The sequence below is a fragment of the Netta rufina genome, assembly GCF_964035555.1.
Source record: "Netta rufina genome assembly, chromosome: 1".
In the NCBI taxonomy this organism is placed as follows: domain Eukaryota; kingdom Metazoa; phylum Chordata; class Aves; order Anseriformes; family Anatidae; genus Netta; species Netta rufina.
Window position 1 is genome coordinate 132,022,618 of NC_140123.1, and position 19,381 is coordinate 132,041,998.

The 19,381-nt window shown below is 42.7% G+C and overlaps 1 protein-coding gene across 1 annotated transcript in view; it reads right to left on the bottom strand.

Annotated features, from left to right (window-relative positions):
- The window catches only part of ITPR2 (inositol 1,4,5-trisphosphate receptor type 2), a gene marked incomplete at its 5' end in the record, with an annotated part of 269,840 nt that extends 254,643 nt beyond the window's left edge, over positions 1–15,197 (bottom strand). Inside the window, one exon of the mRNA XM_084290744.1 lies at positions 15,106–15,197. Coding sequence (XP_084146870.1) covers positions 15,106–15,197 — 92 coding nt within the window. The remainder of the gene's footprint in view (positions 1–15,105) is intronic.
- Between the last annotated feature and the right edge of the window lie 4,184 nt (positions 15,198–19,381).

The window sequence follows — 19,381 nt, forward strand, 5'->3', positions numbered from 1 at the left end:
GTATGGTTATGCAGTTCTTTCTCCAAGTCAAACAGCACCACATTGTCTGGGATAATCTCATCCACTCACATAAACAATTTGTCTGCTATATTTTGATTAACACTTCCTTTTATGAGGACATTGAGATGTTTCAGCCTGAATGGCACAAGGTCTGGCCTACTAAAAGAGACCCGCTCTGCCCGAGCTTTCTCTGACTGGGGAACACAGCTGCCAGCACTGCCCCAAGCACCTCTCCGAAGCAGAGCTCTCTTATCATCTTCCAAGCTGACACATGGAAACAAAACAGCGTTGGCTTAGGTGACGCCTGACACTTTTTTGAGTGACAAAGTGAGACACTCATAGATCACAACATTCAATAAAAGGACTAAGCTGACCCAAATACAGGAAAGGACAGAAGTAAACATTGGGCTTGTTCATTCATTTTGTGTTACAACCTTCCAGAGCCTGACTGTCTCCAAGCAACAGTCAACTCAGCTAGCACAAATCATCAACTAAATTGTTTTAAGTATATGAACTCATATTGCTTGGAGAGAGCTAAGAAGCATTCGCATAAACTGTTTTGATGGTGAACAGTAACATGCACCCACTGATAAAAAATGGCTTGTAAAGTAAATGCATATCCCCAGTCTCAGTGGCTTGATAAACTATTCACCAAGCCAAAACGCACAATAATCTCTGATACTGCAGTTTACTCATACACGAATTTTTCCCTTGCTAAATAAGGCAGTGGCGGTTAATCCATTAAGATATAAACAGATACTGATTAAACCTGAATAACAATCCTTCTTAAAGAAATGGGAAGTTGAGATGAGGATTTATTCCACTGAACGGACACTGCTGCTTACTACTTCAGCAACTTAAAAGGTATACAAATTGTTCCTGCACCCTGGCCGTCAGCTTTGCGTTAGCAATTATGTGAGTTGGAAGCGAGCCTGAACCTCTGATGTTTCTTTTTTCTATCCTCAGTCCGATGATGTTTTAGAATTTATTTTTGTTTATTTTTTGCTTTCAAGTTTAACTTATTTTCTAGGTAATGAGGACCAGAAATAGCTATTTGTTTGTGTACAAAGCCCTGTGTTCATGTAAAGGAAAAGTTTGTATCTAACTTGCTGTCCTGTAATGAGAACAAGGTATCACAGCACCTACGTTCACCAAAGCTGTGCTTAAGTTACTGCCAACTAGCTTTATGCAGATTTTGCCATATCCGTGGGACAGACTCAACTGGCATTTAGAACAGATTCTCTTCTGACCTCCTCTGGCAATGCAAAGTGCCCAGAAAGCAGCTGACCGGCGAGCTCTCCACTCATCACCTGCAAGGGACTGATCGGCTGGCACAAATTCCCACTTCCCCCTGCCCTCAACACACAGTAGCAGAGATGATAGAAATAAAACAAGATTTCCTGGTGCCCCCAGCAATCTCCTCTGGCTAAAACCCATTTGAAAGCAGTTGCTTCAGTATTAGAGCTAACCAGAAACCCAGAAGCCCAGGAATTCATCTGGCCTCTCAGGTGCCAGTTTCAGGTGTGAACACCAGCTCCATCAGCTCCAGAACAGGAAGAGCTGCTAGCCAGCCACTGCCCCTCCTTGGAGAGTTCAGGCTCTACAGAAGCATCTGGGCCACTTACATCCATGTTGTTACCAACAACCTGTCAGCTTCTTCCCAGCTATCTTCAGTCCCTCCACATGCACTGTCTACCCAGAAAATCCCATCTTCAGTCTAGTGACTGGGTACTGGGGGAATCATCAGACTCCTGAGATAAATCCCTAGCCTGGGCAGACATCAGAGTATCTCCTCCTCCCTGCAAACTAACAGGAAGCCAAAGTTCGTCAGCATACTGAGACTCAGACTCTCTTAATTTTTCAATCTAGACCACAAGCAGAAACTGCATAATTGGATTGAATCTTTAGTGATAACAGATTATCATTTGCTATCTACTGCTCAGGTTGTGTGGACCCCTGCTGCTCAAATTTTCCCTTCAACATCCTCCCTCCAACCACACAAACTACAAGCACTTTGGCAGAAAGTCAAAGCAACGTCAGTTGTGCAAAAGATACTCAAGCATGCCTCTGCCAGCACAAACCGCTCTTTCAGGGCTCCTTAGCCTGGTAACGAGGACAAAATGAACTTCCTGTTCCTCCACGACTGACCTAGTAGATTTAACGCTGGGAACGGGGAACTCAGACTGCACAGCTCACAGGCCAGGACCAAGCACTACCCGAAAGAGCTGCTGATATACTGCACTTACTGCACAGGAAAGCCACCTCCCTCTTCTCTCCAGCTAGACTGAATAACCTACCTCACTTCTCTCAGATGAATGCATTCCTACTTTATATGGAGAAGGATCAAGAACTTGTGGTAGATATTTATGGTCCAGCTTACGAAGAAGATCCATATTCCTTCTGGATACAAAATTCAGGAAGAAAAAGCTGTACCTGTGTTTTAATTGAAATAACAAGTGCTTTTGTCAAATCCTGAGAAAACAAGCACTCAGACCTGACCCCTCTAACTATTATCAGATAGAAACATCTCATTCTTGAACAGAAATGGGCAGAAAGCAGAAATTCCAAAGTTCCCCAAGAGGCAACATCAACCACCAACCTAGATACCCACAGCCATGGTGCAGAGACCACGCTGACAGTATCTGAAGATACCTGAAGACACCTTATCACTCTGGCAAGTCTGGGATTACGATTGATTCATGGTACACAGCGAGTACTGACATGGTTGGGAAGAAGAGCTGACAAGGTATTTTCAGTCCTTATTTACTAAAGTGATAAAATGCCTCTAGATCTTGTACGTCCTCTGTTAAACTAGGATAATTAGATGAAAAGCAGCTACCAAAAAATGTTTTTTTTCAACCCAGCTTGCTGGAAATCTTTTTTTAGTCCAAACATGCACTTGGTCTCTTCACCTCATGCATCTGTCACAACAAGCTAGACCAATGTCTAGCACTGTATCTCAACTACATATAAAATAAGGTGCTAAATCTACAAGAATCATTCAGAAAATTTTATTCTATTTCCAGTGCCCTTTGGTGCCTGAAATCACACGTCAGGCCGCTTCATGAAGTAAGTCATGCTATATTAATTGTAACTATCACTCTGAAGTCATAACAATCAATTATCTGGCAGAAAAAGAAAAAAAAAAAAAAGAAAAAAAAAGGAAAAAAAAAAAAAGAAAGAAAGAAAGAAACTAAGCTCTTTAGCAACACACTCCACTGATGCCCATACAAGATACTGTTGGCATTGGGGCTCTCTTTTTTATCTATCATACAACATCACATTTCCTGCACCATTTTCCACATCCTGCTTACACATCACCAAATATTTTTTTTTTTTCTTCACATCAGCTATGACTTTTGCAGCCCCCAAAATCCAGCGGTTTCAAAGATATGATACAATGTCTGAAAATAACATTACCAGGCAAAACTGGTACCAGTCATTCAATTTTCCCCATCTCCTATGTACTACCTCACTTCTGAACTCTAACCTTGCCCAATGTGAACAGAAAACTTTGATCTTGTGAGGGGATGTTACACTTTAAGACTTCTCCCAATATCATCTCTTTGAGAAGCTTCTGACTCCTCTGAACTCCATTCCAGGAAGACAAATACATTTCTCAACTGGGTGATTCAAAAGGCTTTGCATCTTATTCAGGAGGTTTTGTAAATTACAGGAAGGGAAGAAAAAGTAATCTGTTTTTCAGCAGTCTCATTCCTTGAAATAACCACCAATCCTTTGATCTTCTGCCTAAGGCAATGTCTGCAGTTAGCCTCCAAAAAGATCATTTGGTTGAGGCACTATGGTCACTCTGCTGCTCCCAAATCTGTGAATGCCCAAGAAAGCACAGCCCTATTAATTCCTATAACTACATGGCAAACTGTCCTCATGATAGCCTGTCCTGACCCTGTACTTTTTTCTCAAACAAATGATGATGAAATTGCCCGAAATTGTAAGCATTAACAGGAGTTCTCCCCAGATAATTCAAAAACTTTATCGTACTTTGTCACCTTCCAAACTCCCATTTATCTTCTCATATCCATGTTTTCACACTTGGATAAATGATTACTACAGTACTCAGAAGTGCTCTGCAAGATCACTTCAGAAGTCCGCAAGTCTTTGCTAAGCCTTTGCTTTGCTTGATTGTCACAAAACAATCCAAAGCTCAACTACCTTTGTCGAAAACCTGATCAGGACAACAGTAAATGTATTTTTGACAACCCTATTAACCCACCTTGCCATTTCAGACTGGCTGTATTGCCTGCTCACTACCCAAACTCATCTAGGTAGTCTTTAATTACTACCCATAAAAGGTTTCACTTTTGCCTGCAACTCACCAAAGGGTTCATTAAGATATCTCCCCAGATAATGCTTTAATTCCATCCGATTCACCCAGTTCTCAGATGACATTTGGTTTTGCTTTAATTCTTTCAGTAGAGCTTCCAGTTCTTGTATTAGACGTGATATCAATTCTGACTAGTCTCTTTGGCTAGTGCATTATTTTTTCTCTGACTACTTCTTGTGCCATAGCTCTGCAAGGACACCAGTCACAAATTTCCATTTTGGAAGTTGGATCCACCTCATGATGGCAGGTTTTCATCACTCACGCATAACTACGTCAGTTCTGGAGACTTAAGGGCTCTTTCCACTATAAAGACAAGTCTCAGATGGTATTAAGTATTTTATTGATCATATAATAGTAATTTATTCGTTACCATTAATTCAGAAATAATTTTATAAATGCTTGTTTTTCTGGCACAGGAGAAACCAAATAGTAGGAGTTCCTTTAATTACAGTTTTCAGAGAGAACAGTGGTCAATAGCACTCTCATTTTTATTTTCTTGGGTCAAAGTAGGAGGCATTCTCTGTCCACAACTGAGTTTGTGTTCTACCTTCCTTCTAGTTCTGTTCATTTATACCTATATAGCTTGCCCTGTCAATGATGAATTTCTTTCTAAGAAGCTTCCTGGGCCACACAACTCAGCTTTGACTCAGGCTTTATACCAAGTATGTGTGCTTTTAGTGATGACTTCTATTGCTTCAGCTATTTGGTTCCAGAAAGGAAGAGGATTTTTATCTCATACTTACTTCCATTACAAATGAAGAGCAGTAATTATACTTACCAGTTTCAATGAGGTTCCACCCAGCATATGAAAATACAAGGTTGAAAATTCAGACCAGCACTGTCCTACCTCCAGCTCTACACAAGTAAAACAATCATGTTAAGCAGAGCTTAATCACAGCAGACAGTTTAATCTGCCACAAAAAGGGCATGGACCAGGTGAAATAGTCACGCAGATCATGAGTTTGAATCCACCACCCCAATACATTGCTTCTAATGAGTTGTTGTAACAGAACTTTATATGTGTTTTGTTTTGTTTTTACTATGTCCTATGTACTACTACACGGCAGCAGAGTGGGAGGGGAATAAAAAAAATAAAACATGCAGTAGTTGGTCCTTACCTTCACTGGCAGAAAAACCTGCTCAACTACAAAAGTTAATACAGACAGGACTTATTGCCTGCCAGGTCCTGACCTTGCTTTGTTTTTTCAAGAGATGCCATTGCTAACAGAAACCAAGCATACCTCTAACCTGAATCCTGCAGCTGCCCAGGGTCCATAGCAGTACCCTCCCTGAAGACCTGGATGCCTGCCTCTGAATGACTTCATGATCAAATCCTCATTTATCTGTGAGTAATCCTGGAGAGCTAGCCAAAGAAACAGAAATCTCAACTTGGATGTTCCTCAATAGTTTCTTTTATTTTGTGGTTTGTTGTTTTTTTGTTTTTGTTTTTTTTTTCAAATGGCTTTGTAACATACTTCCAGTTGGTAAGTACAAACTTTCAGGTGTTGAACCTACATCTCACATTACCTATACTGGACATGCTGTCATGGATCTTGGCTACTATTTTGTTAGTTACTTTTTCTAAGCAAATATATATTATTACAAAATTACGATATTACAACAAACTGTCACCTACCCCACGGAAATAAATTATTACCGCCTCACCTAAAAATAAAAAAAAATCAGTATCTATTGAATTGTGCATGTTTTGTACTTCTACCATCTAAAGGCACAGACTTTTTTCTGTACTGTAACAATCTTTATAAGCAGCATGCTATGACAGCAACGATATGTAACTGTATATACAGAGATATTTGAAAATTAATTTGAAACTTAAACTTTCCATATTCTCACAACTTTTGTTCTTTGGTCAGAAAAAATTGAACTAGCTTAGAGATTCATTTCAATGTTTTTCACCAGTCCTAACTAGAAAGATCTGCTCTTAGTGTTTTCAAAAGTGGTATTTGGTCTTTCCCAATGCATTAGCTTTGTTTACCTCTTCATTTATTGATTCTGAACAATAATAAAATCCTAACCAGATATAAAAGCTGACTGAGTGTATCTTAGCAAAGCGCAGTACTGATTCAGTTATTCAGAACAACTACAGAGTCTGTTAGACATCCAAGTCCAGCCAACTTTAAAATGAGATCAACAAGGTCATGAAAAAAGCAGTGTTTCTAGTCTCATGCACCACTGGTTAGCCCCTCACCTGCAAAGCATGTGCTCTAATTTAAAGCTAGTAGAAGAAAATTACTACTAAGCTCAGGGCACTTTTTACACACCTTTCTTTTGTGACCATTACTGTTTTCAAGCTTTTCTCCACATCCATGAGGGAGAGCAACTCACTTTTTCTTAAATGGATGCGGAAGATATCCAAAATTCACAGAGCCCTGAGAGGTGGAACTTTATAAATGATGCCAGGTATTGCATTAGGACTATACTGCTCATTTTCAATACAGCTGCCCTCTAAAGCTGTCTACTTCAGGTTTCCAAATCACAGTGTTCAAGATTGTACAACTACACAAAATGTCACAGGCATCAGGTTGTAGAGGCACTCTGGAACCAGGCAAAATTCCCCACAGCGAAATAAAACACGTCCTGAAGGGTCCCCTCAGTGGTTTGTGCCTGCTGCTGCTCTAGCTTGCATCCAAGGCACCATGAGGAGGCTTGCAGGCAGCTAGCAGCCTTGGAGCCTCCTGTCTTTGACCTGCCTCTGCTCTGCACACAGGAACGTTAGCACACATTGACAGTAAAAAGAGAAGAAAGCCCTATGAACTGGGTTGCTGTCTGTTAACTGTGGGCACATCAGTGTAAAAGTTTGGGGCTTACTATGAGTATCAGCAGCTGCTTTTCTATCCTGCAATTACAAGCTTTCAGCTGCCTCTGAAACATTCATTAATTTGCATATGTCAAGTGCAGGAAAGAAAAAAAAAGTTTGAAATTCAAACAAATCTCTAAAAGAAAATGGAGATAACAAGTCCAAGTGTTGGATTATAACAAGCTTCTGCATTTTGTGATTCATATGAAAAGCTCCAGTGTCAGAGTTTGTTTTTCTTTCAAATGATATTGATTTTTATCTGCCAGAGGTCAAAGAAGAAAAACTTGATTACTGTTCTAATATCAATTCCTTGTACTGAGAAGACCTGCAGTAATTTCAATTTATAGCATCAAACGATAACAACAACACTTGGATATGCTTTTCTAGCCTTCTTCTGCCAATTAACTTCAAATGAATTTCAACTCCATGCCTTCTATCATGCAGCAGTAATCAACCCAAAGGGGAATTTCAGATGAACTGTCCTAAAGTTATTATATGTAAGAAGATTACAGGAGTACCAGAACTCATTATATAAATGCTTAGTTGTTACCAAAGCATTGGATTTCCCATGCACTTAGCAAGCCTGCCATATACTGCAGTATAGGACATGACCACGTCAGTAAGGACTGCATCATGCTTTTACAGAGAATTGTGTGAGGTAGTATAGGCAATCTTAAAACTGCAAAATTGCTATTTCTTTCTTTTTGAGGAACTCATTTTGTAATTCAGACATTCTCTTATGGCAGGTAGTATTATTATGCATTTTCACAAACAAAAATCCCTCAAAAAAAAAAAAATAAACACTGAGTTGAATGAGAACACACACAGACATCTACCACGTGGAATAGCACACTTAACAGCAACAGGGCCAGGCTGCTTGCTTCTATGTAATTTGAAAAGAAATAAGGCTTGCTGGTAGCTTTCAGAGCTGTTTTCTGACAGTAGGGGACTGCAGATCTCTCAACAACTATCTGTCATCTTCTGTTTCTATTCACTTCTACTTCCTTTCTAATGCGTGCTGCCTGTTAGACCATCATTCAGTTACTGCCCCACCACACAGACCTACCTCTTCCCATGCACACAGCAGCTTCCGGACCTTGCTCTCTTCATTTCTCTACCACCTCACTCTCCATAGGCACCGATCTCCCCCTTTTCCTCTGTGTTATCCAAAGGCCAGAAAGGGAGTCCAGAAAGCATGGGAAAGACAGTCTTCCCATGATCACCAATTGAAGTAGCCACAAGGAAGCCCTACGCTGCAGGGATAACAAACGCATTTTTGTTCACCCTGTTCTCAGAAACGTTCCTGTCATTTTATCTGAACCTTTCCACACAAAAGCATTCAGCTCCAATCATCTTACTCTTGGTCCAATAAGTCAAGGTTTAGCACCACTGGAAACAACTGAATCCAAGACCTACGATGGAAGTGTCTGCACATTAATGCACCAGTGGAAATACTGATTCAAACACTTAAAGAAAATTAGGTTTATAAATAACATAAATGAAGGTTTAAAAGAATCAGTTCAGACAAGGGAAAAAAAAGTAAAACCCCGAACTACCATTCATTTTCTTTTCTCCATTTTTTCCATAAACTTTCCTAATTGAGTACAAAGTTACACCTGAACTTTGCCAGTCTCCCTTTCACACAAAAAGTAACAGACTTTTCAAAGTAGGTAGAAACCAGACTTTTAGGAGCATTAAACACACACAGAGGACATGGCTTTGTGGTATTTCACAGTACGCAGCCCCGTGCAGCAGCCAAGCTATAGCAGCCTGTACCATCAGCAGCCAGGAGCACAGCAGTTCAGCCTGGCTGACCGAAGGTTTACGCACTTCTCACCAGGCGGTGTTCCAAGCTGCAGGAGTCACAGAATGAGCCTACTCTTCCTTCTGGGGCACTTTCAAAATATAGGGTACCTCTGATTGCAAGTGGGTCAGGGAGCCACATGAAGACTGTTTGGTTAATCCCTTTGTTACACAGAAGGAAGTTAAATATGATTTAAAGTGATGTAAGTTAAACAATCTCCCCTCTTTCCTGACTACTTCCCACATCACCCATAGTCCTGTCGAGAACTACAGAAGTAGAAACAGCCACACCATTTGCCTCCACTTAAAATTCAAGTCCTCTCTCATTTCCATTACCACCACACACCTTTGGGATAAATTCACTTTAAATCAATTGGTCCTTTCCCTAACCCCACTTTTCTCTCCACGTCTACTTGTCCTTTGATAATGAGCTCTTTGAACCAAGGATATTACATTTCAGTATACAGTCTCATAAATCATTATGCTGTAATTAAGGTTACTCCTATGCTCCTTCGCACTCGAGCTATGTTTTGTGTGCAAGTACATCTTGTGAGAGAAACCAGCCACCTCTGGGGCTCATTACTTGCTGCATTCCCACAAGAGTGCTTTGTGGAAAGCTCCGTGCCATTGTTTATTTAAGGAAGACACTGTTTTTAAAATATTTGAGATGAGCATCAAAATAAGTTCATTATAAGCAGCAAAGTTGGAGCAGTGCCTAATTGTTAATGTAATGGGATAATTACAGAGGATGTAAGCTTTGATATATGCATAGGATTGCAAGGTAGGCAAGATAGGGAGTTTTATTTATATGTCTGTGTCTCTGCTTATGTGGCATTTATTATAAAGTCAGTGAAGGTATCTAATAAGGCATATGATATAGCTTATGCTTTTAAAAAGTTATCACAGAAAAGAAATACACCATATATCTGAAAAGTGGCATATTATTAGCCAATTTATGTTTCCAGTTACATCAGCATACATTCAAAGAAGTTGCAGAGTGCAGATCAGTGCTTTTGCATTAGGAAGACGACAAAAAAGTGTGTTTCTGAAAACACTAAGCCTAAAAAGTAGGAAAAAATATTAAGAAACAGAACCTAATGTACAAGTCTTATTGGTACTGTTGATCAGGAAAATAAAGTACCTATGTAACAAAACACAGAAGTACTTTTGCCCACATGAAAGCAGAAATCTATCTTCCCTCCCTTGTTTCACATATTTGGTTCTGTATGTATCAGAATCAGATTAAGGGTAATTCCAGTTGTGCCACTTTCACTTTCTTTAGGCTTTTTATTCTCTCCTGACTAATTACATTTGTTAGCTGGCAAAAGAAAGAAAAAATTGCTGCTATTAAAGGACATATATGATGCTCCTTAACCAGAGCTTACGTTTTCAGGCAGTAGAAGAGAAGGGTGAAAAAAAGTGCACTGATGAAAATATAGTGGCGTGTTGCAGCATCATCAGTCACTACATCTTTTTTTCCTAGCACCGTTTCTGAGGCCACCAAGATGACACATTTTAGCCTTCACAATATTTGTAATATTTTGATTTATGCTGTTCCATATGCATTTTCTACTTAGCCTTGCCTTTTTACAAAATATGACTGATGTTGTTTGTATGAAGTCCAAATTCAGTAAGACAGACTAAAGCCCAGTGAAGGAGCCAGAATAAAACTGTGATATTCATTTCAACTAAGAAAGTTCAAGCAAGCAGTTGACAAATTGAGAAACAAATCAACACTAAACTTGAGGAAAAAAAAGTATGAATATGAAAAAAAGTATGAATACTCTACAACACACTTTTTGCTGCTGATTAGAAATAAGCCTTGGTACTCCTTGCCACCCAGGGTCATATATTATAGAAGGCAGCTCCAGCTGCATGCTCCATTAATTGCGTTCCATGAGGTCTCTCTCTCCTGCCACAGCACCGCAGCACCTTTATGGAGGTGAGACAGGAATGCAGCCACTGACGGTGACTAACAGCCCCATTGTCAAACTTTCCAGCAGCTGATGCTGGCAGTCATTCTTACTTTTTTCCGCCTCCCCAGTCAAGAATACTTTTTTTCCCCTCATTGTGCCTAAAGGTGATTAACATTAGCTCTAATTCCCAGCACACATCAATGCCCACATTTACTGCCAAGACTCCGGGGAAGGTGGTCTCAGGGTTCAGACACTACTGAAGGACAGAGTAAGATACTCAGATTCATTGCCAAGCTCTGCCACTTTACGTCCTCCAGGACAAAAAGCCTCGAACTGTGCAGAAGCTAAGGCACTCTAAGGGCTGAAAAACAAGGGGGAAAAGCATCATTAGCACAGCTCAGTAATCCAATAATAAATATATTTTGAAATGGCAGAACATTATGCATGGATGTAAATTACTTTTCCCAAACATTTACTTTTCTCTACTAAATTGCATGACGATCTATTTTTACATGTATAAACTTTCTCCTTTTTAAAAAGGGGATGTGGAGGGGAAGAAACAACTCGTAGACCCTTGAGACTGGACATCAACAGCATCCAGATCCAGAACCAACGCAAACAGAAAAAAGAGCAGATGATTGCTTGGACACTGTATCTCAACTATCCCCAAGACCTGCAGTAGCCAACAAAGAATGCTAAGCCCTAAAACCCTCTCAAAGATGACCCAGAGGTGCTCCTGTCCATTGGGGATCGACAGCCTGGAAGGTTTTCATGCCCCTTCTTCCAAAAACCTGTGCACAGCCACTCTCTTACTTTAAATACAGATACAAGATGAAGAATTAGGAGCGGTGCCGCCTCACTTCCCTCTCCCTGCCCCCATCCAATGCTACACTGCTGACTTGAGATGCGGAAGAGATGTTCGGTTTCCTCTTCTGACTACGAGGGATTAAATCTGAAAGTAATGCCCTCATGCTGTGTTTCATCCAACAGCTGTTCATAGTAAATACAGAAAAAAGTCCTGAGACAACGACAGGAACACAGGTTTCTTCCAGCTCCAGGAAGTGCTGCAACCTTTTGGGTCCCACTTCCAGCACCTCATCATCCCAGTGACTCCGTTTTTGCAGAGGGAGTCATGGAGAGGCATTCCAGCCTTCACCCAGCACCATCTCAGCATGCTCGCCTGGATGCGGGACATGGATCCCCTGTCTGCCAAACACGGAGAACCCCCTGGACCTCCACACTGTATGGGAGGAAGAATCCCACACTCACATTCCAGTAGATATTAAGCTCACCCTATGCTTGATGTGCACAGATCAGCTGTCTCTTTCTCTTGGAGTTAAGTTTCATGAGCAAACTGAGCACGTGAAAACTTCTGCATCAGCAAGTGAGCAAAAAATATTCTGAAAATGCATGAAACCCAGCCTTTGCCTGGAAATCTCCACCTCAGAACTAATCTGTTGAGCTGGTTCAACTCCTCAAGGAGTAAGGCCGCTTACGTGACAGGCCTCCCCCACTTAGAGAGGTGCTGTGTGCTTTTTTATCTTATTTATAGAATGGCCTCACTCATGCTTTGTTTAAGAAACAATTAGCCTTTGACAGCTTAAAATAAACAGAACTCTCTCCTGCTGCAGAATCTCTAGACCCAATCTGGATTTAAAGTTCTTGCAAGAACTTTAAAGTTCCGTATAAGACTATCTGATGGCCTAAAGGGTGTGAGCCATGAGCTAATTTTCCCTCCTCTCCTGGCACCTTGCAAAACAGCACCCTGAGCAACACCAGCAGGAGGTAAAAAAACAAGGACCCACACCGGTCAAGGGAAGTGAGAAAGCAGTCATCCCAGCTCCTACCCTCTTCGTCCTCACCAACATGCATGCAGCACCTCGGGAAAGTAGGGTGCCTCCATCAGACGTGTGGGCTGAACAGAGGGCCTGAAGGCATGCAGGAGACAGAAGTCCAGCCACAAGTACACACTGAATGCACAGCTGGGCAAACTTCTTCCCTGAACTTAGTGGTGTTTTCTCTGCCTCTTGTGTTTCTGCAACCACTCTAAAGGCAGTAATTTCACTAGCTGGCACAGGTAACACAACCTGGCAGCACAACCTTACGTTTCTGTCCAAACTCCCGTACCACCAGCAGAGGGGTCAGCGCTCCCATTTAGTAGACATGGGAGTTTTCCACTGGTGACTTCACGTTTCCTTCAAGGCCTTCAGCTCTTCGACTCTGGTCTGCTGGCTCTGCAGACGTCCATACCTGGCTGGTGAGCAGGATACAGAACTGCTGCACTGAGGAGACCAGAGCTACCTTGAAGCCCTGGCCATACCTGCTGCTGAAGGAGAGATGCACAGAGGCATCCTGTCTCATATCCCAGGTGGTTTTCTTCAGCTGGCTCTTACAAGAAGAAAGCCTGAACAGTCGGTTAGTTAGGGTGTTAGCCTGACTTCAATTACTTCTGCAGAAGAGCTCCTGTGTGCCTCAGGCAAGCTGCTATCTTGGCTTCTTGTCTATAAAACCTGGGGCAAATGTTCTGCCCTAACTCCAAGGGATAAGTGGAGGACCTCCAGGTTGTAACACGGGAACGCCAGCATATGTTTAAGCAATGTGCAGTGGTATCAGCACTGGTCACAGCAGGAATGTCTGTGGTCACAGACAAGTTCTGTGAAATTAGGTACAATTCTTAACATAACAAGTAGTAAAAGTAAAGTATGAGAAACTTAGCTTCCCCTAGATACAGCAATGAAACAGAACCAAACAACAACACAATTATGCCAACAAATAAAAAACGCAGGGGCTACAAGAATAAGAAACAATATCCAGTGATTACCAGCTGCAGAAAGCAAATGTTTTCAGGCAGGATTTAAAATGACAGGAGTCAGCAAAACAGAAGAAGATGTGAGACAAAATACAGACAGTCACAGATAGAAAAGACACAAAATTAACAAATAGAGGAACCAACTATGGAAAAATACTTATAAACTGATTAAATGATTGAACAGCAAGGATAGGAAGTAATAATAAGATAAAGAAATACAGACGACCTTGAACAGCAGCTTTTTTCCAGTCAGGGTACCCCAGTGGGTGACATAGACATAGGCACAGGCATTAGCTGTTAGCATGTAGTTACTGCCCTGACTTCACCCTGCCGTCCCCCAGCAAAGACACCTCAGGATACCGGCAGTCCAAAACAAGCAAGGGCAATAACCAGGCGCACGTTAATTAGCAGAGGATCGGCTTTAGCAAGGGATATATTTGCTTAACTGTTGTTCTCAAGGTACAGCTAATGTTTAAGCAATAAACAGCACTGATATTTAACCAGAGTTTGAGCTGCCTTGCCAATTGAATTGCTATGATTCATGCAGTGCAAGAGACATTTCCACTGACAAATGATTAAGGACGTGCTTACTTTGGCTGTGCCACAAAAATCACTGAAACTGCTGCAGCTCTCCTACCAACATCGGAGGGAACCACTGTACCCTCGGGATCTGTCGCTGCAACCACACGACGTGACAGTTTAAAGAAAGGTATGGGTGCACCCCTACCGTCACGTCAGCGTGCTTCCCTAGGCTTCCAGGCAGGGCATTTACAGCACTAAGGAAAGCCTCGAGCAACCAGGAGTGCTGCAGCCCGAGTTAAACTACAACTTTTCATCCTGCGAAGAGAAAGAACTGATGATGGGGAAAAAAAAAAGCATCCCCGTGAAATATCCGACTAAAAATGTCTGCTTATCGCAGGTAAGACCTCAGGTGAACACCGGCAAGATGGAAAGGGGGCAACGAGCTGATTATGAGGGTGAATCAAGCTCTCATCCTCTGCATCTCTGAAGTAAAGCAGCTCCCCCCCCCCCCAATAAATAAATAAATAAATAAAATGATTAAAAATATAAAATAGCAATTTTAAAAAAATGAAATAAACTATAATAAAATGAAATAAAATAAACTGAACTGAAATGATCCGAAAGGAACTGCAACCAAGCGGAAGCGAGCCGCAGGTACCCCGCGGAGCGCGCCGGTGCCGCCGCCGCCGCCGCCGGCGCTGCCCGGTTCCGGTTTGGGCCGGCCCGGCCCGGCCTGGCCGGGCGAAGCCGCGGAGATGGCAGCGAGCCGCGGGCATCCCCGGCAGCCCCGGGCACCCGCTCCAGCTCCCCCCGGAGCGCTGCCGCGGTCACCCCGTCCCCGCGCTTCCTCCTCTGCCCGCTGCGCCCTGCCGGCTTCCCGCCCCGCACTCACCCCAGGGTGCTGATGAAACCGTTGACAGAGCCCTCGGCGTAGAGGGACACGATGTCCCCGATGTACAGAAAGCTGGACATTTTCTCAGACATTTTGCCTCATTTTCAGCCCGTGCTGCGCTCCCCTCGCACACGCGCACCCCTCTCCCTCCGAGCTGAGCCGGGGGGCGGCCGCCGAAGCGCTGCGCAGCGGGCGGCGAGCACGGGCCCGGCCGCGGCCCTCACCGCGGCGCTGCCGGGGCTGACATGAGCGCGGCGCCGCTGCCCTCCGCCGCCCGCCGCGGCGCCCCGCACCGCCTCCCGGCGCCCCGCACCGCCTCCCGGCGCCGCCTCGCCCTCCCCGGCCCGCCCCGACCGACCCCGGGCCCGACCGCGCGGCTCTCGCCGCCGGGGGAACCGGCCGCCGGCAGCCCCGGGGACGAGGGACCTCCGTTCTGTGAGGAGAGCGGGTGCAGCCCCCTGCCAGCACGGCTCTCACTCAGGCACCACTGCTTACACCCCGTGTGTTTTTCAGGCGATTTCGTTGGCATTTATAAGCCAACGGTTCGCCCCCGGTCCAGCAGCATGACCGCACACTAATCTCTTGCCGTCCCAAATAATAGGCCAAGAGCATAAGTCTGGCTGCAGATCTGCTGTAAATGGGGAATGAGCAGAGCGCTTTCCACTTGTATTTTATTTCCCACATTTACAGATTCCAGCCTTATCTCACTTTTTTTCTGAGCGTAAGTTCTTGGCATCAGAAATGCTGAGTCTTCAAATTAAAAGAAAATAAAAAGTTTTACCATCTGGCCTGTACAGAAAAGCCTGTTACATGCTTCTAGACTCCCCCCTTTTGCTCTTTTACACATATATTCTGAATTTGTCTGTACCCACCAGGATGCAAAGCCACGATCAATGACCTGAGCTTGCACTCTTCTTACACACTAGTGTGCACACAGGCCCTAGCTCTGACACTTAACCAAATTCTTCCAGTTCAGTCTCCTCGAACAACCACAATTTTTAAAATGCTTCTGCAAAAGAAACAAAAACTTCAGGTCAGTTCAGAAGGTGAATGAGGCCTCCTCCATGAACCAAGCAGCTGGCTGGAGTCCCCAGCTGTGGAAGGGCTTATGGAAACTGACTCAGGGACAACAAACTGAGCAGCAGATGCCACCTCACTGCTGAGGTGACATTGGGAAGGAAACAGGAGCCACTGGAGGGACGTAGGAACCGGTAGGCAGCTGGGGTGGGACAGGAGAGATGCCAGAGCTGCACTTCCCTGTGCTGGCAACAGTGTCAGCACAGGGAAACCGAAAATTGGGCATTTCAAACCACCCAGAACACAGGTATTAAATCCCAAAGCTGGACTTGATTAAAACTAATGAGAATTTGAAGGGAAGTCAGAGCAGAGCCAAAGGAGAGAAGCTAATGCTTACACCCGTGTGCTGAGTGAGTGAAAAAGCTTGACCCGGGGGTCCCTGACAGGTCCTATCAGGTAGCAGAGGAGCCTGGTGCTTTGTTTCCTGAAACCAGTCCTGGACAGTCTGAAGCCTGGGTCTGAACAGCAAAGGTTTTGCAATGCACTGTCAATATTCTGTGCCTCCAGACCCTGTTTATCTCAGCAATTTTACATCAGGCTTTAATTGCCTAATTAAGACTCTTCAGTCAGGCAGGTTTCATTTCCCAACAGCAGACCCTGGCATGCTTGAGATCAGTGGGAGCTTTCCTGGGGATGGACTCAGAACTTGGCCAAGCATCGAGCCTGCCTGCTGAAACGACTGTATTCGCCTGGCAGAAAATCACCCCTTGGGACCATTTGCACACAGAAAGGTTCAACTGTTGCCTAAACATGGGTAATATGGTGTCATTTGAAGTGTCCCCTGATACCCAAGGCATCCCCCTCGGTTGCCAGCTGTGAAGCAGGACAATACACCATAGCTATACCCTCGCCAATTGAGTTTGGGCATTACAAGAGTAATTTTAGAAAATAATTAGCATATGCTTACTGTGGCAAAGCTCAGACTGATGGGACTGCATTCCCCTTCATCCCTAGGCTTGCTCATCCCAGCTCAGCTGGAGCACACTCACAGCTGAAAGCTGTTAATGCCTCCTAGCTCTCTAATGATATATATGAAAAGAACTGGAAATCTTGATCCAATTCCAAGCAGCAATGGCTATTAGCTAGAAATGAGCAGTATGAAATCAGCATTTGGGGGTGGGCGTTTGGGGGAGTAAAGGTCAAAGCAGGCAGGTATTTAAGCAAATGCTTCATTTTAAACCCATATCCTTGAAACAGACTAACAATCTCACTTACATTACTAGATTAATATGCTGAAAATAACCAAGTGCTTACTTGCTTCTTCAGATCAGGTCTTAAATCAGTACAAAGATCATATAGGGTAAGCAGATTGGAGGAATCCTTGCTGATCTCCTTGCACACAGAAAACTTCAGTAGTGACAGCATTTTTAACAAGCATTAACCCCCTCCCCTACCCCTATTAACAATAATGGTTGTGCCTCTCTGAATGTTAGCTTTATGAAGATAATATCTGGAAAAATATAATTAAAATGTAAGAGATTTTGTCATAGCAAGTCTACATAGAAAAAAAAATAAGCATGGTCAGGAATTGTAAATGAAATATTGCTAAATTTGTCTAGAGTAGAACTAAACCAACTTTGTTAATCAATGTGAATATTTTTACTACTACTTTTAATCTTGCAATTGGCTACAAGGTGAAGGTGAGGCTGCTTAGTCAATAAAGGGAATTTGCTTTTTGTTGGTTACTTCCAGAAACCATTTATTCACAATTTAGCAATACAGGTTTCTCCATTCAATAGGACCAAGAAGCAGAAATCATTGGCTAGTGCTGACATCCTGCCCCAGTGCACACATTATTCAGTGTTGTAAAAGTTAAGAAATCTTTCTTACTCAACTTTCTTTTAGAGTCTACTACTTATTTTCAGAAAATAATCTATTTCTAGTGATGCTTGCATCAGCATTATAAAAATTAAATCTCTGTATTTTTAAATATTTTTAACACATTTTATCATGATCTCTACACGTTTTATCATGATCCCTACATCCTATATTTGTTCCAGTGCTGAGGCACAGAGGAAAATCAGTTTATACACAGAGAAGTTAATAAAAGCACCCCTCTGCAGCATTTGAACATCCACTTTAGATGTGAAAAAGCACAAAATCAGAATGACCTTAGACTCAAAATAAAATAAAATTAGAAAATATTAAATAGGCTGACATCTTCCTAAGATATGAAGGTAGAAAAGGAACAAAAATGCAATGATATCTAATTTTCCTGTTCGTCTTGTATAAACAGGGCAGCTCCTGACAGAAGCTGAATATGGATTCATGGATTTGAACATTGTCTGACAGAAAGGATACAATCCTGCACCTACACAATCTACCTCTTATATAAAGTTACAGACATATAGGCCACTCCAGTGAAAGCAAACTGGACCAATTAGAGGCTTATACAACAAGTAGCATTGATGTTTGTTTTCATGAAAGCGGAGTATAGTGCTTTCCAGCTGCAGAGGAGAAATGGGAAGAGAAGAATGCCTTTAACTGTTTCAATACAATAGATACAGATGGAACTAGGCCAAAACCCAGGCCCCACAGAGCTTTAGTGTACAAGGATATGAAAGTTTGGACACAAAGCCTCGGTTTTGTGTTCTTCACATCCTTCTGATGTGAAGAAAAAAAAAAAAAAGGAGGGGGAAGGAGAGGGGGAGAGGGATATCAAACCATTAAAGACATTTTGATATTTAAGATTCAGCTCTGATTTTAGAGCCCAGCTCTATCTGTAATATTTTTATGCACTCATCTCAGGCAACGTACAATTGTAGCTTACTTGAGGGAGGCACCTAACACGTTTTTTAAGGCACCTAATGAAGTTTCCCAGACAAGCTGGAGACACCCATGACACCCCTTACCTTGTGGATAGTCACATTTGAAACAGCTTAGATTTTTCTTGGGCACAACAGCATTTCAAAATGTTTGGATGTACAAAAAACAGCATTATTGGCTTAAGAGTTGATGAGAGAGAGCCAGTACAGCTTATTTTGACAATACCTGCACACAAGAATTGATTTATTGCTGCTAGTGCTTTGTTTTATTTTGCCTATAGCAAATGCCAGAGTACTAGATGATTTCTTGATAGCTAGCTAGCTGTGGGCACTCATTTTGCCTCTTTTATCATCGTGGGAGTTAACTCTATACACTGTTGTTTTAAACAATTGGTTGGCATTAGTGTCATACAGAATATAAAGCACCTGGAAAA